The following is a 24,499-nucleotide window of genomic DNA, read 5'->3' as shown; positions in this document are numbered from 1 at the left end:
GAGAACAAAGGTTTTGTGCTGTATTCTCTTCCTGCCCTGAGTTTAGTGACGTGTGATGGTGAAGTAAATCTCTTTGGGAGAAAATAATCAGTCCTACCTATCCTGGTGATGTGTTCATTGACCAAGAAATAAGAGCACTGCCATCCTCCTCAAAAATATATTTGGGGATTGGAATCACAAGGAGGCCAGAGTAATGAATATATCCTAAATATGTGTTATTTGTATAATTTATAAATATATGTGCATTTGTTCATATTATATAGTTACTCATAGTAGAGGCCCTACCCAGACAATGGCAGCTAGGAAATACAGGTAGCTCGTGTCAGAAGTACAAGAGTGCTTGTTGGAAGATAGAATTTCTGTTTTAGGTGGAGGAAGGCAGAGTGATAAAGATTCTCAGCACATTTTAAAAATCTTGAGTGGAGAGAGCCTGAAAAATTTCCAAAGCAATTGCCCCTCGTGGGACTTAACGTCATGAGATGTTGGTGACTCCTTTCCATACTTGGTGGAAACTGTGTTTGAACATCGATGGCTGTTTGAACATGGGGCAGACGACATGAGCAGGTAGAAGGGGCCTTGCTTGAGCATTAGGAAGCCTCCCTCTGCCCCGACAAGAGAGACTAACGTGTGTTGTGACTGATGTTCAGTATAACTCTGGAAAACTTTACTCCTTAAAATTATGTCAGATTAGGAGTTGGTTAAGTTGAAATTCTCTGCTAACCTATCTGGGGTAAATTACAGATTCTAGAAAATTTCCTGGCTCCATAATCAAGTTAAATTTTTAAAAAAGGTTTAAAAATTAAAATAGAGTTATAAAGTATTCTCTGTGTTGTGCTGGGGAGAACCAATAGGTTTTAGGGTGAAAAGTAAACAAATATGGAGGGCCAGGAGCTGTAGTTTTGGGCTCTTTATATCTTATTTAGGGAGACCAAAGAGGTCTCATGTCTACAAATGCATTGATGAACAGTGGCTCCTGAAACATAGCGTGGAAAGATATTCAGGGAACTGAAACTGTTGACACAGTTGGAGAAAGGGTCTAATTGATTCACAGTTTTTTCACAATCTTAGGTTCATGATGAAAGATTTTGTCATCCCTGCCTTACCTGTTTTCCTAAATTTGAATATTCCATGAGTAGAAGTTAGGTGGCATCTGTGATCCTTGCTCACAAACTGTCATTCAGTCACTGTTGGGTGAAGACCAGGCCCCTCCTAGCATGATTATGGGATGCCTCTCAGGATAACTGACCGGGAAAGGGGGAAACAGCACCCAGCCCCCACCTTTTCACTCCTTAGAAGCTTCTGGTGCTCAGGAAGCCCCTGCTCTTGTTTTGGCCTGTTCCTCAGGCTGGAACCCAGCTGTGCACTGACCTTTACTCATGATCCCTATTTGACCAAGAGCAGCTGGTCTCCTGACCACTTTGGGGCTACAAACCCATTAAAGGAACCAATGATAGTTGTATGTACTCACTTCAGAATAATGTTTATATGCCAGTGCACATGTGATTTTGCCTACAATTTCAGAAGCTTCACGTTTAAAATGCTTACGTTAATGATACATGTGCCAGTTTTAAAAAATTAAATTAAATTATGCATACTTGGAGGCATGTTTCTTTAAATAGATCATTTTACGATGAATGATCCTAAAGAATGAGCCACAGACGTTTGCTATTAACAGCCCTTGAAGATCTGGATTATTTTCTCCAAATAAACTTTATCCAGAACACTTTAAACCACAATTTTCATCTAACTGAAACATTAAGAGGGTGAAATTGATGTAAGAGACTCTTGTTCAGGTGGTAATTTCTAATGGTTCTAGCCTAATGCATATACTGCCAAAATTAAAATATACCAGAAACTTGAAATCTTGGCTCAAAATTTATTCATTCATTTGTTCATCTGTCCATCTATTTATCTAGTACTTTAATATTTACTATATATAATGTGGGCTTCCCTGGTGGCTCAGATGGTAAAGTGTCTGCCCACAATGCGGGAGACCTGGGTTCGATCCCTGGGTTGGGAAGATCCCCTGGAGAAGGAAATGGCAACACACCCCAGTATTCTTGCCTGGAAATCCCATGGACAGAGGACCCTGGTAGGCTACAGTCCATGGGGTCGCAAAGAGTCAGACACGACTGACACATATATAATGTACTGACTTAAAAAAAAAAAAAAAAAAACAATATAAGAGTCGCAAGTTAAGTTTTGTTTGGGGCAAAATGAGAACTATAGTATGGGAGACTGCATCTTAGATAGCTTTGAGAAACTGCTCCAAAGAGGTAGCAGGGGAGTTCAGTATATATGTAATTTTAGTGAAAAGGGAGTACATGCAATCAAGCACATATTTTTTTGCAGAAGGTTTCTGCTAATCATGAGGAGCAGATGTCATCATGTAGGAGATGCAAGAATTGGGCTCATAAAATCGGCTCCTGAAGATACCTGTCGAAGAACTGTCCTGCCAACTTTTCCTTGAGAACAGGGCATATCATTTCTGATCTTCACACAGAACTTATTTCAGCGGGTATTGAAGGTCAGCAGCTGCAACAGCACATGATTTAATCCTTGTAGAGGAAGATGGCAAGCACCTGTGGCAGGTGCCAATTTGTACTTGATAATGAAATGGTCTAGGTTTTCTGATTGATTCAGTGGGGAATAAGACCCAAATGGATTCTGTTAGAAGTTGGCCTCTGGTCAAAGTAGGCATTTCATCAATTCCTCCCGTCAGGTTGATCAAGTTTCCTTTCATTCACTGCTGAGAGTCCTTATGAAAGGATTATGAATTATGCCAAGTGCTTTTTCCACATCTATTGAAAATATCATATGGTTTTCCTATTTTTATTTAATGAACCTCACTTGGTCATGATCTATTGTCTTATAAATTTTTGAATTTGATTTGCTGATTTTTTTTTTTTTTAAGGATTTTACATCTACAGTCATGAGGGCTATTGGTGTATATTTCTCTTGCCATGAGGTGTTTCTTGTCTGGTTTTGGAATCAGGCCTTATATAACCAGTTGCAAGGGGTTCCCATGAATGTGTGTGTACAATTGGTATTGGCATTTCTTTTTTAGTTACATGGAATTCACCAGTGAAGCCATCCGGGTCTGGGGTTTTCTTTGTGGGATGATTTTCAGTTAGGAATTTAATGACTTTAGTTGATAAAAAGTTGTTCAAATTCTCTATTTTTGTTGTATCCAGATTTGGTGATGTATGTCTTTCTTGGGAGTTGTCCATTTTGCATAGGTTATCAAACTTGTTGGCCTCAAGTGCTTAAAATATGTGCCTGAAGCATCTTTGTGGCCCTTCTTTCATTCTCAATAGTGGTGATTTATGTGTCTTCTCTTTTTTTCTTTTTCTTTATCACAGGAGTCAGGACTGAGAAAGTGCAGAGAGGGGCTCAGGGAGAGCATCTGACTAGAGCAAAGCTCTAAGCTGAGAGAAGGGGGGAAAAGGGCCTGGGGGATGTGCCCTGGACACCTTGCAGGCCAGGGCAGAGTTAGGAAGCCGTGGGGATGCATTAATCACAAACCAACCTTCAGGGGACCCCCTTCCCCTAGTAGGACACCTGAGTGCTTGGTCATGGGCCAGGTTGTAGGAAGCTGGGCCTCCTCGCTGCAGTCTGTCTGTGAGGCCCACCCTCGTGGCTGCCATGTACTTTGCTGTGCATCCATAAAGGTCCTACACCCTCAGGACCTCCATCATCCCTCCAACTCACAGTGAAGTCCAGGAGATGCCTTTAGGACCAAGGAACCCTCTGAAATGCTCAGCAGTTTACAGTCACTGGCTTATATTTGTCACACACTCACTTTGTAGTTCAGTTCTATTTTTAGATGTATACATCTTCTTCCCAAATTAAATTCAAAGCCTTGCTTCATCAAGATTATCTTTTGAATGCCTGAAACTCGATAACTGTTGATAATTTCATAGATTAGCAATCTTTCCACGTATGCTCAGTAAGGAAAATACAATCATGATAAATCCCAGGAATAATTTGCTTAAAAATAAACAGCTTATGCCATTTGTGGCAACAAGAATGACCCTAGAGATTATCATACTAAGTGAAGAAAGTCGGACATTGAAAGACAAATACCCATATCACTTATTTGTGAAACCTAAAAAATGGTACAAATGAACTTATATATAAGCCAGAAATAGACTCACAGACATAGGAACCAAATTTATGGTTTCCAAAGGGAATGGGGTTGGGGGAGGTATAAATTAGGAATTTTGAATTAATGATATACACTACTGTATATAAAACTGATAACCAAAAAGTTTGTATAGCACAGGGAACTATATCCATTATCTTGTAATAACCCATAATGGAAAACAGTCTGAAAAATAATTATATATACATATGTAAAAAAACATAGCTTAGAGCTATCAAGGGCATGATATATATAAAATATAATTATGCGTTATTCAACAAAAAGTGCTAATTAAGCATCTGTTGTGTGCCAGGCATGTGCTCAGTGAGGCGAAAACAGTGATAAATAAGACCAGCCTGGCCCTCATTTTGCTTATAGGTTTATGAGACAGACACACAATAAGCATATAAGTGAACAAGCAAGTTTAGAGTAGCTGAAGATAGAGACTTAATGAATGGTGGTCTCCTGAAGTTGTATTTACTCCACAGGGTTGGTTCAGTTAAGTTCGGTTCAGTCGCTCAGTCGTGTCCGACTCTTTGTGACCGCATGAATCACAGCACGCCAGGCCTCCCTGTCCATCACCATCTCTAAGAGTTCACTCAAACTCACGTCCACTGAGTCGGTGATGCCATCCAGCCATCTCATCCTCTGTCGTCCCCTCTTCCTCCTGCCCCCAATCCCTCTCAGCATCAGAGTTTTTTCCAATGAGTCAACTCTTCTCATGAGGTGGCCAAAGTACTGGAGTTTCAGCTTTAGCATCATTCCTTCCAATGAACACCCAGGGCTGATCTCCTTTAGAATGGACTGGTTGGATCTCCGTGCAGTACAAGGGACTCTCGAGTCTTCTCCAACACCACAGTTCAAAAGCATCAATTCTTCAGCGCTCAGTCTTCTTCACAGTCCAACTCTCACATCCATACATGACCACTGGAAAAACCATAGCCTTGACTAGACGGACCTTTGTTGGCAAAGTAATGTCTCTGCTTTTCAGAGTTGGTTAGTACTAGCAAATTGAAGCTTGTTTGTGTAAAAGATGAGCCTAACATCACAAAATTCAAAGTGGAGGAATCTGTAAACAAGGATCTAATTTTCTCTTCAGACAGACAAACCGAGCCATCTTCTTGGGACATTTCCAGGATTGAATCTCTTTCCCAAAGCCTTTTACCCAAATGAAATAGAGATCTCTGTAAAGCCCAGATAGAACTACACTGATTTATCCATTAGTTATTTATTCCTTTTTTCATGCTTCATTCATTGTGCTAAGACAAAGATAAAGATCACATAAGTACTTACTGGTTACATTCCTACTAGTGTCTGGTATTTATTTGCAATTTATTTTCTTTTTTCCACTATGTTAAATAAGCATATTTAGTGCTTTCAAAATGCTTGGTAAAGAGGAATTATAAATGGATAAGACATTCCTTTCCCAGCCTCAGAAATTATTCCTGAAGTCAGATAGTATTTTTAATGCAAAACATTTCTAAATCTAATCTATTATCTTAGATAACCTTTCATTGTGATCCACAGGAAATAAATAAAGCTTTTACTTTTGCATCTGAAAACTATTTCTAAGTCAGTTATATGCACATTGCTCCAGAAAGTTAACATAGGTGATAGAAATTAGTATGTTTTTTTTTTTTCTTCTCCTAGGAAAGTCTTAATAGACAGCGATACTTGAATTCTTTATTTCCTCATGAAAACTCCACTGCCGTCTATGGAATAAACCAGTTTTCATATTTGTTTCCTGAAGAGTTTAAAGGTATGGGCTCTGGGGTTATTAGCTGATTAGTTTCCTGATTTTAATTTTTTTTCCTTAAGTTTTGAGAATCTTTAGTTGTGAAGTTAGTAAACTGAGTAATAGTTAACAGTAATTAAATGCTTAAAAGTGTCAAGCAAGTACCTGGTGCTGACAGTTGGAGAAATAAGTTCATGGCCACTTTCTTCTAATAATCACTTAAGAACTAAATACTTCCAATGCAGACATTTTCCTGTGGCTCTGAGGAATAGCAACTCATCCCTCCTCCAGTTTTCTATGCTATTTCTGTTCAAGACCCCCCTGGTTATGATAAAACAGATGATGTCAATTATACTCATTTTTTATTGGCCTGCTTCTGTCAAACCATTTCATGTGACAACCCAGCCCTATTGGAAGAATTCTCATCTTTATAGCTTTTGTCTACTCCATTCCAATTATGGGAAAGAATAAAAGGCAGACTTTATCAGAAGCTCCACTGTTTCTGTTGAAACATCCCTCTGAAAGGAATCCCTGTAATATAATGTTGGTTGTCCTTTCATCTTGTATGTGTTCTCAGCTATTTATTTAAGAAGCAGCCCTTCCAGGTTTCCCCGATTTCCGGCAGAAGAGTACACATCCATCTCCAACCTGTCTTTGCCGTTAAGATTTGACTGGAGGGATAAGCATGTCGTCACCCAAGTGAGAAACCAGAAGACGGTATGTCTTAGGTTTTTTGTTTTTTCTTTTTTCTTTTTAATCACTTTAGGATGGGAGTCACTTTTGGGATCAAGTTCAATCAAACTTGTGATGGAACCATCCTTTCAGTAGGTAAATTCACACCTCAATCATCACAAAATGATGAGAACAGGAGACCACCCCCAACCCTGGAGAGGGAGGCGCTGTTAGGCCCAGCTTCACTCGGGGGCTGAGCTCTGCGGGTGTCCCTCCCTGCCTGCCTGGCCCCCACTCGGCACACAGACTTGGGGCTGCTGCCCAGTGTCACAGTTCCCAGGACTCTGCAGAACAGAGGGTGGAAGGCTCAAGAAGGTGAACTTGACCAAGTTAAGTAGCTCCGAAGGGAAACAACTTGAAATCAGGTGCCTGGTCCCTCCCTGAACCCTTGGGTCTATCCCTTGAGCTCCCTCAGAGACCCTGCCCCCAGCCCTGCCCCCAGCTCTCCCCTGCACAATCACACACGTTTTATCTGTGGTCCTTAAAAAAGCTGTCAGATCTGCTTTGATATGACATAGACGTTCCTGGAAATTACCAACTGTGCAAAATCATAAAATGGAAATTAAAGGGATTGTAGGAGAAATGAGGTTAAGACTTCGCACTAAAAATTCATGACACATTAAAAAAAAAGAAAAAGAACAAGAAAGTAGTAAAAGTAACAGCACAGTTTTACTGGTGTTAAATGGTAAAGAAATGTGTAAGTCCTTCAGTAAATGCAACCATTAACCACCATGTGATATCACTTATATGTGGAATCTAAGATATGACACGAACTTATCTACAAAACAGAAACAGACTCACAACACACAGAACAGACTTCCTCTTGCCAGGGAGGAGGGGTATAAGGGGATGTAGTGAGAGTTTGGCGTTAGCACATGCAAACTATTACATATAAAATGGATAAACAACTAAGTCCTACTGTACAACACAGGAAACTATGTTCAATATCCTGTGATAAACCAGAATGGAAAAGAATATGAAAAAAGAATGTGTGTGTTTATGTATAACTGACTCACTTTGCTATACAGCAGAAGTTAATACTATATGTAAATCAACTATACTCAATGAAAAGATAAATTTAAAAAATGCAGCCATTTACCTTGCAGAAGTCCTGAGTGTGCCTGTGAAGATATCTGGAATCAGAGGGAAAGCAGAACCCCAGATGTTGGTGGGGTGCTCATGGCCCACAGTGAGCCATCTTGCCAGCACACATTCGAGAACAGGTGCGTGTGCCCTGCACCCCTGCCAGGCACAGGGATGGCAGCTCACCAGGAAAAGTTGATCCCTACAGGGATGTGGTCTCAGTGTGTCTGCAGTGGGAACCTCAACAGGTCATTCAGTGTCCTCTTGTAAGACCAGCATTTTGGATCCAACAGTTCCCCAGTGACCATTGCATTAAGATGAGATCCTTTTTGTTTCTCAGATTCTGTATTTGTGGTTGTGGATAGAAATTACCACCATATCATGTGCTTTATTACTGGGTTCTAATGAAGAGTGATGCAGTCTGAAACCCAATCTATCCAGGAAGAGCTTATGGTGTCTTAAAGTAGAACTTTCATTTAGGAATCTTTGTACTAAAGGAAAGATGTTTTGGAGCAGCCACCACCCTCTTGGAGCAGCAGTAGGTGGGTGACCTGAAGCAACCTGCATTTACCTTTCTCAAGGAGTGCAGAGCCTGCAGTAGCATCCCTTAGTGAATGCTGTACTCTCCACATGCCCTGGAGCTAGAGATGTAGGCCACATGAGATCCCTCAGAACTTCACTCCACAAGGACCACCAGCTGCCCTTCCTCTCTTTCCTTCAGCACCTGCTGCTGCTGCTAAGTTACTTCAGTCATGTCCGACTCTGTGTGACCCCATAGACGGCAGCCCACCAGGATCTCCCATCCCTGGGATTCTCCAGGCAAGAACACTGGAGTAGGTTGCCATTTCCTTCTCCAATGCATGAAAGTGAAAAGCGAAAGTGAAGTCACTCAGTCGTGTCTGACTCTTCGCGACCCCACGGACTGCAGCCCACCAGGCTCCTCCATCCATGGAATTTTCCAGGCAAGAGTACTGGAGTGGGTTGCCATTGCCTTCTCCGCCCGCAGCACCTGGTCCCAGGATTAAGATGGTTCCACCCAGTTTCAAGTCCCACTCTCATCTCTACCTTTCCTGCGATTCTTCTTTCTTATGTGAAATTCTTGATTCCATTCCTTTCATTCCTTTGTTCTGCTGCTACTGCTGCTAAGTCGCATCAGTCGTGTCCGACTCTGTGCAACCCCATAGACGGCAGCCCACAAGGCTCCCCCATCCCTGGGATTCTCCAGGCAAGAACACTGGAGTGGGTTGCCATTTAGTTTAGCCAATAAAAGCAAGTTAAGAGACCCAGAGTCAGAAAGATTGTTAGCGAGTATTTCAATGAGGAACGATTACTGTGGGTTCCTATAATTAGGACATTACCTGTGCGGTCATAATCCTGTTGAGCTAACAAGTCATTCATCCATGTCCTGTGCTTGTCTGTTAATGGGAACAAATATGTACCATGCACCCCTGCTCTGCTCACCTTTTCCCTGCCTTCTGCCCTTGGAGGGGAGGTGTTGGAGGGCAGAGCAGAGTGTCAGGGGAGAAGCACACACACACTTTTTCATATTTTTTCCATAATGGTTTAATCACAGGATATTGAATATAGCTCCATGTACTGTACAGGAGGAACTTGTTGGTTATCCATCCTATAAGTAATAGTTTGCATCTGTTAATCCCAAGTTCCCTGTCCACCCCTCCCCCACCCCCTCCTCCCTTGGCAACTACAAGTCAGTTACCTATGTTTGTGCTGACTTGTTTTTCTAAAAAGAACGTCAGTCCAAGTGTTTTCCTAATCTCTAAAGTTCACTTTTATTTTGCAGTGTCTAACTTGCAATAGTGATACTACCAATTTACCTTTAATAAATAGTATATTTTGATGCTTCTAAGAGAATTTAATTGAAAATCAGCAGGATTGACATTTACGTTCTGTAGGCCTCAGATTCTGCTCACATGATTTCATCATTTGTGTTGTCAGAGATGTCAATGGACGTGATTTGCACATTGTTAGATAACAAATATCATTCTATCTCTGTTTCTGTCATCATTCTATCTCAGTGTGGTGGATGCTGGGCTTTCAGCGTGGTAGGTGCAGTGGAGTCTGTGTGTGCGATAAAAGGGCAGCCCTTGGAGGTGCTGAGTGTTCAGCAGGTGATAGACTGTTCTTACAGCAACTACGGCTGCAACGGAGGATCCCCGCTCAGCGCTTTGTACTGGCTCAATAAGGTGAGTGGCTCTGCAGTCTTTTAAGCTGCTTGTTTACTGTGTGTTCAGTCTGTCATTTACTAAATAATATTTTCAAGTTTGAAAATGTAGCTAACCAGAGCTTGAATTAATCCAAAGATTTCCCATATATCTGACTATGTATATCTAGAAAAGGGGTCTTTAGGAGGTTATTGAGGTTAAATGAGGTCATAAGGGGCTTCCTTGATGGCTTAGCAGTAAAGAATCCTCCTGCAATTCAGGAGACACAGATGTGGGTTCAATACATAGGTTGGGAAAATCCGCTGGAGGAGGAAATAACAACCTACTCCAGTATTCGTGCCTGGAGAATCCCATAGAGAGAGGAACCTGGCGGGCCATGGTCCATAGCATCGCAGAGTTGGACACGACTGAAACAACTGAGCATGCACACACAAGATCATCAGCCTGGGGCCCTAATTTGATAGGACTGTGACAGAAGAAGAGAATGAAGAGGGCAGGGTCTCTGTCTCCCGTGTGAGGACACATTGAGAAGGTGGCCATCTGCACCTCAAAGAGAAAGTTCTCACCAGACACTGACCCTGCTGGCCCCTTGACCTTGAACTTCCAGTGTCCACAACTGTGTGAAAATAAATGTCAGTTATTTAAGCCCTCCACCCCAAAAAATAAGAATTGCTTCTGTGTAGGTCAGCCATCGCAGAAGGCAATGGCACCCCACTCCAGTACTCTTGCCTGGAAAATCCCATGGATGGAGGAGCCTGGTGCTGCAGTCCCTGGGGTCGCTAAGAGTTGGACACAACTGAGCAACTTCACTTTCACTTTTCACTTTCATGCATTGGAGAAGGAAATGGCAACCCACTCCAGTGTTCTTGCCTGGAGAATCCCAGGGACACAGGAGCCTGGTGGGCTTCCGTCAATGGGGTTGCACAGAGTCGGACACGACTAAAGCAACTTAGCAGCAGCAGCCGGTCAGCCATCAAGAGAGAAACCAAAGTGTGAAAAATCTTACCTGCCGTCTGTGTTCAGAAAAATATTTATGTTTATTCCCTAATATTACTTGGTAATTGCTTTTTTTGCAGATGACCCATCTTTTTTTAAAGATGACAGCGTATGGTTATTCATTTCCATAGAACTTCTGAATGGGAAAGACTAGGGATCTCTTCAAGAAAATCAGAGATACCAAAGGAACATTTCATGCAAAGATGAGCTCGATAAAGGACAGAAATGGTATGAACCTAATAGAAGCAGAAGATATTAAGAAGAGATGGCAAGCATACACAGAAGAACTGTACAAAAAAGATCTTCACGACCCAGATAATCACGATGGTGTGATCACTGACCTAGAGCCAGACATCCTGGAATGTGAAGTCAAGTGGGCCTTAGAAAGCAATACTATGAACAAAGCTAGTGGAGGTGATGGAATTCCAGTTGAGCTCTTTCAAATCCTGAAAGATGATGCTGTGAAAGTGTTGCACTCAATATGCCAGCAAATTTGGAAAACTCAGCAGTGGCCACAGGACTGGAAAAGGTCAGTTTTCATTCCAATCCCAAAGAAAGGCAATGCCAAAGAATGCTCAAACTACTGCACAATTGCACTCATCTCACACGCTAGTAAAGTAATGCTTAAAATTCTCCAAGCCAGGCTCCAGCAATACGTGAACCGTGAGCTTCCTGATGTTCAAACTGGTTTTAGAAAAGGCAGAGGAACCAGAGATCAAATTGTCAACATCCGCTGGATCATAGAAAAAGCAAGAGAGTTCCAGAAAAACATGTATTTCTGCTTTATTGACTATGCCAAAGCCTTTGACTGTGTGGATCACAGTAAACTGTGGAAAATTCTTCAAGAGATGGGAATACCAGACCACCTGATCTGCCTCTTGAGAAACTTGTATGCAGGTCAGGAAGCAACAGTTAGAACTGGACATGGAACAACAGACTGGTTCTGAATAGGAAAAGGAGTATGTCAAGGCTGTATATTGTCACCCTGCTTATTTAACTTATATGCAGAGTACATCATGAGAAACGCTGGACTGGAAGAAACACAAGCTGGAATCAAGATTGCCTGGACAAATATCAGGCACCTCAGATATGCAGATGACACCAGCCTTATGGCAGAAAGTGAAGAGGAACTAAAAAGCCTCTTGATGAAAGTGAAAGTGGAGAGTGAAAAAGTTGGCTGAAAGCTCAACATTCAGAAAACGAAGATCATGACATCCGGTCCCATCACTTCGTGGGAAATAGATGGGGAAACAGTGGAAACAGTGTCAGACTTTATTTTTCTGGGCTCCAAAATCACTACAGATGATGACTGCAGCCATGAAATTAAAAGACGCTTCCTCCTTGGAAGGAAAGTTATGACCAACCTAGATAGCATATTGAAAAGCAGAGACATTACTTTACCAACGAAGGTTGGTCTAGTCAAGGCTATGGTTTTTCCTGTGGTCATGTATGGATGTGAGAGTTGGACTGTGAAGAAAGCTGAGCACCAAAGAATTGATGCTTTTGAACTGTGGTGTTGGAGAAGACTCTTGAGAGTCCCTTGGACTGCAAGGAGATCCAACCAGTCCATTCTGAAGGAGATCAGCCCTGAGATTTCTTTGGAAGGAATGATGCTAAAGCTGAACCTCCCGTACTTTGGCCACCTCATGCAAAGAGTTGACTCATTGGAAAAGCCTCTGATGTTGGGAGGGATTGGGGGCAGGAGGAGAAGGGGACAACAGAGGACAAGATGGCTGGATGGCATCACTGACTCGATGGACATGAGTCTGAGTGAACTCCGGGAGTTGGTGATGGACAGGGAGGCCTGGCATGCTGCGATTCATGGGATCACAAAGAGTCGGACATGACTGAGTGACTGATCTGAGCTGATCTGATCTGAATGCCCAGGTTAAAAGGGAATTAGAGGTCAGCTGGTTGGGGGCCTCTGTGTAGATGCAGAACTGAGCCCTGGGAGGTGAGACCCTGTTGCCAGGTCAGTAGCTGAGATGGGCAGCACCTTGGTCCTCTCCCCACCTCCCACCTCCCCCAGCACACACCCTCTGACACTGTCCTGGTCCAGCAGCAGTGGCGTGAAGCCAGCGATGAAGGTGCTGCTTTGTACTGTGAAAAGCTGTCAAACAGAGTTCCCAAAGTTGAACATCCCTCTCTTCTTCGTTTGCTGTGTCTGGAGTCACTGCCAGATGAATGGCACAGAGAGTGGATGGAAGGATACTTGTGAGCATAATGCATGACCTCAAAGGGCTTGATAACCCGGAGCCAGAGCTACAGAAGGAAGATGTTTATGCTCTTGAACCTTCAGGAGAAAGATGACCAGACTTTATTATCAAATCAGTGGAAGTTCCAGGAACCGGAGATATAGAGAAAACAGGAGCAAAAGACAAAGACAAACAGAATTTAATTACCTAGGCTGTCAATAAAAAACACTTAAAGTTTTAACCTCAGATTTTCATAACTCAAAGAATACCCAATAATGACCTGTGACCAACTGGAATCTTAGACTCCTTGTAGTAAGTTCTGTTTGATCTTTGACACAATCATGTGACATAGATTACGTTGGATGATTATTTTCTTTCAGCTGCAAGTCAAGCTGGTGAGAGATTCGGAATACCCATTTCAAGCCCAGAATGGCCTCTGCCGTTACTTTTCCGACTCACATTCTGGATCTTCAATCAAAGGTTATTCTGCGTATGACTTCAGGTAAATGTCTCCTTCTCTTGTGGTTTTCTCTATGTTTCTTAAGTTGTTATCTATTGACTACTTGGAATTAATAACTTGCTTGGCAGCTTTACTGCATAGTTTTAATTGTTTTAAAATACACTTGATTTCCTGGTGGCTCAGATAAAGAATCCACATGCAATACAGGAGACCAGGGTTCCACCTCTGGATGGGGAAGATGCCCTGGAAAAGGGAATGGCCACCCACTCCGGTATTCTTGCCTAGAGAATTCCATGGACAGAGGAGTTTGGTGGGCTACAGTCCATAGGGTCACACAGAGTCAGACACAACTGAGCGACTAACACTTTGATTAGAAAGATGCATTGGCAGTCACCATGGAGGTCTATGGATGTTGTTTCTTAAATATTATCTACTTTTTTCCCATGTCTCTACCAACAGAAATAATGCAATTAAATCAACACATTTAAATTCATTTTAAGGTATAATTGATACTTAGCACCTCCTACCAAGTTTCAGTGTCACAATTACCCTTAGCACATTTCAGTCTTACTCTTGAATTAATAATAATAATAAAAACTTGCTTTCTGTAGAGTCTGAAGCTAATGTCAAGCAGTCTTACTTACCAAGAAGCTTTTTTGAACCCCCTCTCTCTTCCCTACATTGTTCAAGTCATCGACTGTAAGAAAAATATAAAATGAAGTTTTCCTTTTAGAGGCAAGTGGACAGAGTATATAACAAGGCAGATGACAAGCTCATCCTGCAGGCGTGATGGGATGCGGGGGTGGGTGAGGAAGGGACTTGTGTGGGAATGGGAAGGGCGTGATGACTTGGGGTGGGTTCAGGGGAAGCAATCATTTAAAAATGCTTTAAAAACACATGGCAGTCAAAGTCAGCTAAAGAACTATTATGACCATTTTATTTAGTGCAAAAGAGGTGCTCAGGGATGAGAAACAGAGCCATCCAACTCCTTGCTTCATTTTTTAGAAGTATAAAGGAAGCTTTCCACAGGGTTTTGAAACAGAGAAAGCCAAAAAAAATTAAATTTGGCTAAGGTAACAGACTGGTCTACTACTTACTGAATATAAAAGCATCTCTGGGTCTAGATGGCATGTCCCCATGGAATCGGAAAGAAATCATGAGTGACTCTGGATCCTTGAACAAAGTGGAACCCACACCAGCAGCCATGTGTCTGAGGACGAGCTGACCGTCCCCTCAGTTCCCGGCTGCCAGAGCAACTGTCACGTGACAGCTCAGTCCCCAAGGGCAGGATGCACAGAATCGTGATAAATGGGCAGGGCCCCTGAGCACAGTTGTCCCCACCTCCCTTGAGGGTGAAGACCACATACTTTCTAAATGAGCAAGTGAGCCCCTATGCTGCTGGCTCCTGGAGAGTCTAAGGTGAGTGTGTGCACAGGAACCTCCTGAGGTTCACAATGTGATCAGAGAGAACTCAAGGCCTCCCTTGTCACAAGGCGCAGATTAAGAAAGTTAGGAAGAAATAAAAGAATAATGGGCATCAGTCTACTTTAGAGAGAGAGACAAAGTGAAGGTGACTGCAAGATTCATCTGTCCTTGGATCAGAAGGCAGAGGCTGCTGTGAACATTCCCCATCGCACAGAATATTAAACTCTAAGAACACGGCACCAAGCTAATAACCACATTAGACTCTCTCTGCAAGAATACCTTCCTTTGATTTATTCATTCATTCAGATATTTACTGAACCCTGTTTTAGGTTCTGGGGATTTGGCAGTGAACACAGCGGACAAAAGCTCTGCCCTCTGGACTATATTTTAGTGATAGAGACAAGCAGTAAACCAAAGAAATAAAAATATGAATGGTCTGCTAGATGAAATAGCTTTAAAGAGAACTAAACAGCCATGAGGTGAAGAGAAAACAACAGGGGTAGGGGGTTGCAGTCTCAGGAAGGGGTTCCTGGAGGATGTAACATTTAGTGAAGACTTAACCCTGCAGGTACCTGGGGAAACACAGCTCCTGGCAGAAGGGATCGAATGTGCAAAGGCCCTGTGGCAGACCCAGGTCTGGCATAGCTGAAGAGCAGTTAGGAAGCCACTGTGACTGTCCTGTCCTGTCGTGTTGTGTCATGTCGTGGAGAGACACACTAGACTGTAGGGGGTGAGGTGACAGAGGTCGTCAGGGGATGATCTTGGGGCGGTGTTGGAAGAATGATCTTAGACATCTTAGATGGGATGGAGAATAAAGCCCCATAGGGCATATTGAGGGATATTTGTGAGGGTAAGAGAGGAGAATGTCAGGGAGTACTCTAGGATTTTACCCTGAAAGACTGAAAGAATGGCATTGCCAGGCAGGAAGTTGGAAAGTCAGAGACAGAAGCAGAGAACAGCAGGTCCACGTAAGACAGATGCACAGAAAGTAATCCCAGGAAGCTGGGAGGACTAGGGTGTGAAGCAGAACCGGAGAGCCGAGTGTCCTCAGGAAACAAGTTAGTCCTGGGGTAACCTAGCCCTCAGTCCTACTGGGACCTCCGCAGATGGGCAGAATATGCATGTCAAAAATGATGCCCCCCCCCCCGTGTTGGTGTACATCATCTCCCAGGAGTTTCCCCTGACTTCTATTTTATCATCATGCTCTCTTAGTTTTTTAGTATGCCCAGACAACACCAGCCCAGATCATAGCTATCAGCCAAAAAGTTCACAAAATTGTCTGCTAACTCGGAAAATACATATTTACATATAAATCCTTCTGAATCCAAAAAGCATAATCTAGCCTTAAAGCAGAATGATCATTCACACACAGGCTGCATCCTGCATTTTTGCGCATCAGACCTCAGGAAAAACATTTCAGAAGCCAAACTAGAATATTAACATGACTAAATAAATAAAAAGGGAAAGAACCTATCACGTATAACTATGGACAGAAAAACTAGGATGCCATAGGGAAGATGAAGTGTAAATCCATGTGCTCATCAAGGGTCTGTAACAGGTAAGACTCGCCCTAATCAGCAAATCTTTATGACAGTAACATTTAGAAGAATTCTTAAAGACTGCAGGATTTGTCTCTTACTGATCTATGAAAGTAATCCTAAGCTCATGGAACAAGGTTTGATAATATGATGGTAGTTCCATATTGGGCTAAAATGGAAATAAAGATATTTTTTGGAATATATTGTAACTTGTTTCTGGCCCACACCTTTCTGAAAAATGAATGACAACAGTTCTGGGGCTAAATGGAGCCTTTCCCTGGAGCCTTTCCCTGCTGATCTAGAACACAGATGCCCTCCTATTTCCTGTTTTCCAGCAACTATGAAATCTTTTTCCTGGTCCTCCCTCAAGCAGAGATCATAACTAAACTGTTTCCATGACCCCATAGTGTTCACCACCTTCTGCAATTCCCTCAAACTTCTCTCTTTCATCCTTCTCCTTCCCTCACACCATCTCTGTAAAATGATCTTTGATTTTACTGGAATAATTTACTGGATAGCTTTTGTTATCTCTAAAAGGTGGAGGCAGTTGTCTTCTGGTTAATATGGAGATTATTGTGTTTGTCACAGTTGCATTAGAAAACATTCCGCAAATTTAAATAAAATAGACATTATACACTAAAACCTGTGCTGAAGAAAACTAGTTTATTAGATAACTTAGAAATAAGGGAAGGATACAATGCTTATTATAAACCTGGGGTATAATTTGTGGGTTAGGCAGGCTATGAAATCTATGCCTATAATTGTATCTTTATGTTGATTCTGAAGGTGGGTGCGGTGGCTGTGGCATGAAACTGGAATTTGAACCAACTCTGTGGAACCTCAAAGCCCATACCCTATCATGTTCTCCTCCAGAATTTTATAATTTTGACTCTAATGAAAACCAATTATTTTTACAGCAGCAAAAATTAGAAATGCCTGCTTGTAAATCTCCAAAAACATTGTCTCCTTAACAGATAATGTGAGTGATTGTTTAGAATGAATTTGTGGTTTCTATTTCAGCAAATCCCATTGGTAGGCACTCATATTTTTCCCTCATCTTTGGACACAATATCCCCTTGATAGAAACTGGTCTCCAGCTGGCAGGATGAGGGCTTATCTACTCTTTCTAGCCACTAATCCACCATGCTTTGCTACAGCAATAAACTATCAAACGCTATCTTAATGGGCCGAAATAGCAGTAACTTGGTTTCAGTGTCCTGCACCCACAAAGCTGACCTTTAAAAATACAATTAATGGTTTAATTATGTACTTTTAAGATTGATGAAGGCTGCATGTTATATAACATCAGACTTTATCAATTCGGGTCCAGGTGGGAAAGCAGAACTGCGTGCCCTGCTGTCTTCCCAGTTTGGCCCTAGTTCTCCTGGCATCTTAACATCCCTCCTGCCCTATAACTACACTCCCCGCCCCCCACATTTTTGGGTAACTCTTTTCTGTAGTTTTCTTTATTTGATATTCACTAACCTAGGCTGTCTGTTCTCTTGATTTTTACTTGGTGTGGCAGAGGTGATGAGATACCACCACATCCAGGCTTTCCACTCTCCTTATTAAGAGAATCCATATATTTTAGCGTGGTACTTTGTCAACCAGCTATAAAATTTAGTTTCCCATCTTCCTTAAAACTAGCCTTGGCTGTAGGACTGACATCTAGCCAATGAGACCCACGCAGATGTGTGCAGAATGTGTGATCACTTCTGGGATCTCGACAGGGACGTCGCACCTCCCCTTTCTACTTCTTACTGTCTGAAATACGAGTGAAATGGCTGGCACTCTAGCAGCCTTCTTGGATCGGGAAGTGATCTTGGGAACGGAAGCCTCATATAAGAAGAACCCAGATCCTGGTATCCTGGAGCCCCATAGCGCTCCTGGACTGCCAGTCTTCCAGGCTTCTTACAGCCTCCATTGTTTAGAACTTGATAATTGCCACCAAACCTACTCCTTGCCATATACAGATGAAATACATCACTTTTGTAAAATATTTTTACCTTGGAAACTAAACTTCTTAACCAAAATTTTTTTTTCTTTTGATAGTGGTCAAGAAGACAAAATGGCAGAAGCACTTCTGGCCTTGGGACCTCTGATAGTGGTGGTAGATGCCATGAGCTGGCAAGACTACCTGGGAGGCATTATACAACATCACTGCTCCAGTGGAGAAGCAAATCACGCCGTCCTTGTAACGGGCTTTGATAAAACGGGTGAGTGCTGGTGAGACGTGACTGATTGCTCTGCAGCTTCAACTCCAGCTTGACACATGACTCCATCCTTTAAAATGCTGAACCTTGGTCCTCTTACATCTAAGTTCTCACGAGCTTTACAGCTTTGCCCTAAACTTCCAGGTATACATGCCCTGCAGATCCCCTGGTCAATTTTTGGTAGATGCCATGTTAAAATGACACTAAATTCTTGATCTAAATATTGGACATTCTCCATCTGCAATGTTTAGGATAATTCCTGGGAAAAGAGAAGTGCTTATTACTTCATCATACTTATCGAACAGTTCTTTTCCTTTCCTTTTTTCAAATTGCTTGGAAATGTGTATATATGTGTGTTTTCATTTTATGCAGTAAATGTAACAAGCAAAATGAATTCAAACCCCTTTTCCATTGATTGCAGTGTGACACTCGTACAGCCCAGTTTACTTGGCTAGTTTGTTAGCATTTGGTTAGTTTTTGTTTGTTTATTTGTTTTCTTAAAACCACTCTACTTTTCAGGAAGTGTTCAGTCATGTCTGACTCTTTGAGACCCCATGGACTATAGCCCACCAGGCTCCTCTGTGCATGAGATTTCCCAGGCAAGAATACTGGAGTGGGTTGCCATTTCCTTCTCCAAGGGATCTTCCTGATTCAGGGATCGAACCCACTTCTCCTACATTTCCTGCATTGGCAAGCAGCTTCTTTACTGCTGTGCCACCAGAGCTTTAAATGAACATTCTTTCACCACAGCTATGTTCTCCAGGGTCTGATTTATATTTTGTAGGAAGTATCCCATACTGGATTGTACGGAACTCCTGGGGAACTTCATGGGGCATCGATGGCTATGTCCGTGTGAAAATGGGAGGAAATATTTGTGGTGAGTCTTGAACTGATATTGAAAATTCCTGGCTCAATGTCAAGAAAGAGACTGAATAGATTAAAATTATAAGCCTGTCCCATCCAGTGTGCATCCAGGGTTTTCAAACCACTATTACAGTAATAATGGTCATCCTTCAACTAATTGATAAAAATAAAATAGTATTTTTTTAAACAAGACACTACTGCATATATTCATGTTTTTAAGAGGGACTGTAGTAAAAACCAATGTAATGAGCAGAACATTATAAGATATAGCAATAATTTACCAAAGTTAACTACTTCCAAAAACCCACTTAAGAAGCTGAACTTCTCCAAAAATTTCCAAATTTGCCTTTTATAACTATATGACTGTCCATTATTTAATGTATTATAATGCCTACCTTAGGATCATCAAGAATCACTTTTTCTTTGTATCAAACTGAGTGAAAATCTGAGCATTAGTGTTGTTTCAGATTTAATATACCTCTTGCCACCTATAAAATTCTAGCAAAAAATTCTGTTCCCTGAAATTGAGAGGCTTAAGAAAATACCAGACACACTCTTTTTGTTGAATAACAACATTTTTGTTAAAGAACAACAAATTAAAGTAGCTATTTAAGTATTTTAAATGTATTCTAAAAATCTATATTCAAACCCTATTCTAAAACTTTTGATCTGGAAAATCAGCAAGTTTTCTGAATTGAGTTGATCCAAACTATATTATGTATGAGAGCAGTTATTTAATTTCTCATTAGTTCTAACAAATATACAACTTTTTAAAATTGTGGTACACCCCAGGTTGTGGTATTTATGATAAAATGATTAGTCATTTTTAGATGTTTTTATAATTGATTTGGCATTGCTACTGAAGTGGTTCAAATATGAAACAGTGGTCTATTGCCCGTAGCTGGAGCACAGTTCTCTAGTTCAAATGCAGTTTTTCCACAAAGAAATTAGAGCAATGAAAAAAATATGCTAATTTAAGCCAATCCTCTTGAATAGGACCAAATAGAGTTTTTAGCTGAGGAACAGTTTATTGAAGTTCTTACAATAAATTCTGAGTTTAAAAAAAAAAGAGAGAGAGAGTTATGGAAAATTTTGAGAGCATATATATTTTTTGCTTCTTCTTCTATATATATATATGTAGATATATATATATGTATGTTACTTTGGTTGTGCTGGGTCTTCTATTCAGCCTGCGGGCTTTGTCTTGCTGTAGCACGGGGTGGCTTCTCCACTTGCAGAGCGCGGACTCCAGAACAGACTGGCTCAGTAGTTGAGACATGCACGCTCAGTTGCTCCACAGCCTATGGGATCTTGGCTCCCCAACCAGGGATTGAACCGAAACCCTCTGCATTGCAAGGGCATATTCTTAACCACTGGACCACCAGGGAAGTCCCTGAGAGCTTATATTTTGATTCAACCTAGTCACAACAGCTCCATTGTTCCACTAACTGGTAACTGGAGTGTTGCAGCCCGAGCACCAGACCCCAGCCCGCGCCTCTCCTTTCAGCATCCCTGAGGGGCTTTGCAGGTAGAAGGCTGATGTGGTTCCTGAACCCTTGCCACCTCCAGTTTATCTCTGACTGTGGAGTGCCATGCCTGCATCAGGGCTGAGGGGTGGCTGCTGTTAAAGTTCTAGAAGGAGAGTTGCAGGAACATGATTCAAACACTGGTTCATCTTCACCTCAATCACGACTCTGTTCCCTGCCCCCACTTCTCCCAGCCCCCAGCTACAAAGGGTGGTTGGAATCATTTCTTTCTATTCCCCAATTAAGTCTGCACACCCTGCCTGGTTAGTCATTATATCCTTTCCGAAAGTATTTCCTGAAAGTTAAATCCCTGATATGATCACATTACTCTCATGAACAACCACGAAGGCAGGTAGCAATTCTGTGGCCCCAAGAAATTTAGAGACACAGCTAATCACAGACAAATCCAGTCTTTAAATAGGACGTTTCATCGCTTCCACCATGGCATTGTGATCTGTGCTCTTTCATACTAAGGAAGCATAGCACACTTGTGAGTGATTGAAATTTTGTTAAAGTTAGAATTTAAAGGTTTTAAGTTATATTTAAAATAATCCTATAAATTATTGTATTGCCTCTAAAGTATATAGAGTGCATTCCATATTTCAGATACATTCATCTGTTCAGTTAATAAGTTGTTTTGAGTTTTTGTAATAGTTTCTTGAAATAAAAACATTAAGAATCTCTGCTGATATCTACTTTTGAGGTTGCCATGTTTATATGGACAGATAACTAGAACCAGTAAGCTGTTTTCTTGGTAGATATTAACTTTCTGAACCCAAATCAAAACTGTTTTAATATTTAAAAGACATGTAGTGTGAGCAGCACATTTACTAAAATTGGAACGATACAGAGAAAACTAGCATGGCCCCTGTGCAAGGATGACATGCGAATTAGTGGAGCGTTGCATATTTTTTAAATGGAGAGAGTGGCATGGAAAGATATACACTACCATATGTAAAATAGATAGTCAATGGGAATTTGCTGTATCATCAGGGAACTCAAACCGGGACTCTGTAAAAACCTAGAGCAGTGGGAGGTGGGAGGAATGGTCAAGAGGGAAGCGACATATGTAGACCTATAGCTGATTCATGTTGATGTGTAGAAGAAACCAGTACAATATTGTACAGCAATTATCCTTCAATTAAAAATAAATTTAAAAAATTAGTGATGAAGGGTTAAATCATAGTGGTGCATAATAAACTCATTCATGTTAGTTAAAAAAACAACATGTAAAGAAAAAATAGAGTAGTACCAATGATTTCCTTTTTTTCTTAGGTATTGCAGATTCTGTTTCGGCTGTATTCGTGTAACATGTTTGCCAGATTGAGAGTCGAATACAAAACTGAAGGTTCATGAGATCTGACACTTCATTCTTGGCGTTTCATCATTACGCTTTTGCAACTTCCCACAAAGACAAGTTCTAGGACCTGGTCATGTTGAAACTAAACTATGAAAATTCTCTTAGAGAGAGGTGAAGTGCCCACGCCAGAAGGAAGAAGACCAGCACGAAGGCCTGGGAGGCAGACTGGGAACAGTTTCCTCCTGGGAGGAAGGTCAGATTAGGAAGTGTTTTAGGTCTCTTCATTCTGAAGCAGCTATTATCTGGTTTTGTTTGATTGTTGTTTCTGTTTGTTGTTTGTTTGTTTTTAATGACATATTTCAAACAGGATTAAAGAGAGGATAAACAGTCCTTTTCCTTTCTGGGATACAGTCACCGGCCTCAGCTGCCCCTACACACAAGAACAGCCCAACTAGAACTGCGTGTGCCTGTCACATGGGTGTTCCCAGCCTCCCAGAGGGAATTTCATAAGAGTTGTGAAATGCCAGTTGCTTTACCCCCCAAAATGGTGCTCACCCCTTGACCTGTGCAGAGGTCATGTAGAAAGAACTAAAAAGACAATCACTTTTTAAGACAAACAATTGATTGAAACTAAGTAACCCATATGGCAACCATGTAATGGGAAAACCTCAAGTAGCCTTGCATGAGAGACAAATTGTTATTTGTGGATTTTCACTATCAGTAGGATTTCAGTGCTTTTTTTTTTAATGTGGACCATTTTTAAAGTCTTCATTGAGTTTGTTACAATATTATTTCTGTTTTATGTTTTGGTTTTTTGGCCTCATGGCATGCAGAACCGTAGCTCCGGCACCAGGGGTCAAACCTGAAGCCCCTGCTTTGGAAACACCAAGTCTCAACCACAGGACCACCAGGGACGTCCCTCCAGCACATTTGATTTCCTCCTTGGTTCTCCCTGGATTGAGGAGCAGTGGGCCTGCCTATATTTTCTCACATTTTCTCTTACTCTCAACTGTGAAACTTTAAATCTTCCTCATGGTCTGGCTTCCCTGGCTAAAGAAGTCCCATTTTTTACCTTCTATTTCTATTTTATAACCATTCATTTGACTCCAGTTGTCTCTAAGGCTTTATCCATGTCAGGACCTCACCTGTCTGCTCCTTTGTCGTGTGGAGGCACCACTCCTTTCAAAATTCAGTCTCAGTAATTTGAGACTGTATTAGCCAAAATGTGACTTCCCCAGCCCGTGGTTTTCCAGTTTTCTGCTTGTTTTTTGCAGACTCCCATCCTAGCTACTTTTCTGTGCATCCTTTGGGCTTTCAGCTCGTCCCTGGTTCTTGAGGTCATCTCCTCTCTTGCTAAGTCAGTGTGGCTGTATGAGAACCGCAGAGCATGAGAGCTGCTCTTCTGACTGAATATAAGTACAATCGTATCATAGGAGTTAATACAACTGCATCAAATACTACATATTTAAGCATTTCCTCTCTAAGATTCACGGTCACTTTCCAAGCTCAATAGAAGCAAATTGTAAAGGTAGCAACAACCACTGAAAACAATTGAGACATCCTCTTTTTTTCTCTCATGGTTGGCCTTTATCAGTCTCCTTATTAGAAAAACAAAATCCACAACAGGACACTATTTCTTTTCCTTACACCAGCCAGAAGCAATTTCAAATGAATATGTGTTGACTCAGGTTTAGAAATGCTTCAGAATGAAAATTGATATTTTATTTGATTAATATTGTAATGTACCAGAAAGGAATATGTCTTGATTGTCCTAGTTTGTGATGATGTACTAATTCTTGTAAAATGTAAATGATTTTCTGATACTCTTTTACAAATGATAGTTTTAATTACTGAATGATGCATTCTTTTCAGCTCTTGTGGATTTTTATAAAATTAATAATGAAACAACCTATATTTGACTCTGAGTTAAGAAGACTCTGTCCTTGTGTATGACTTACATTTTGTGAACACAGTGTTAATGTGTTTTATATTCACACAGGACTTTCCTCAGCTCTGAATCCATATATTGATTTTTTAATTTTCTCTATAGACATGTTGGGCTTCCCAGATGGTGCTAGTGGTAAAGAACCCTCCTGTCAATGGAG

General features: G+C 41.4%; 1 protein-coding gene and 1 non-coding gene across 2 annotated transcripts in view; both read left to right on the top strand.

The window, feature by feature from the left end:
- Positions 1-24,292, top strand: part of CTSO (cathepsin O) — a 28,738-nt gene extending 4,446 nt beyond the window's left edge. The window contains exons 3-9 of the mRNA XM_070385573.1: positions 5,795-5,903; positions 6,457-6,596; positions 9,731-9,898; positions 13,449-13,570; positions 18,544-18,707; positions 19,489-19,581; positions 22,370-24,292. Coding sequence (XP_070241674.1) covers positions 5,795-5,903; positions 6,457-6,596; positions 9,731-9,898; positions 13,449-13,570; positions 18,544-18,707; positions 19,489-19,581; positions 22,370-22,404 — 831 coding nt within the window. The 3' untranslated portion in view covers positions 22,405-24,292. The remainder of the gene's footprint in view (positions 1-5,794; positions 5,904-6,456; positions 6,597-9,730; positions 9,899-13,448; positions 13,571-18,543; positions 18,708-19,488; positions 19,582-22,369) is intronic.
- Positions 21,904-22,007, top strand: LOC138991549 (U6 spliceosomal RNA). Its single transcript, XR_011467521.1, has one exon. It is a non-coding gene; the product is annotated as a U6 spliceosomal RNA (small nuclear RNA).
- Positions 24,293-24,499: the final 207 nt, after the last annotated feature.

The sequence above is a fragment of the Bos mutus genome, chromosome 17 (genome assembly GCF_027580195.1).
Source record: "Bos mutus isolate GX-2022 chromosome 17, NWIPB_WYAK_1.1, whole genome shotgun sequence".
Classification (NCBI taxonomy): Eukaryota; Metazoa; Chordata; class Mammalia; order Artiodactyla; family Bovidae; genus Bos; species Bos mutus.
This window is presented reverse-complemented; position numbering and strand designations above follow the sequence as displayed.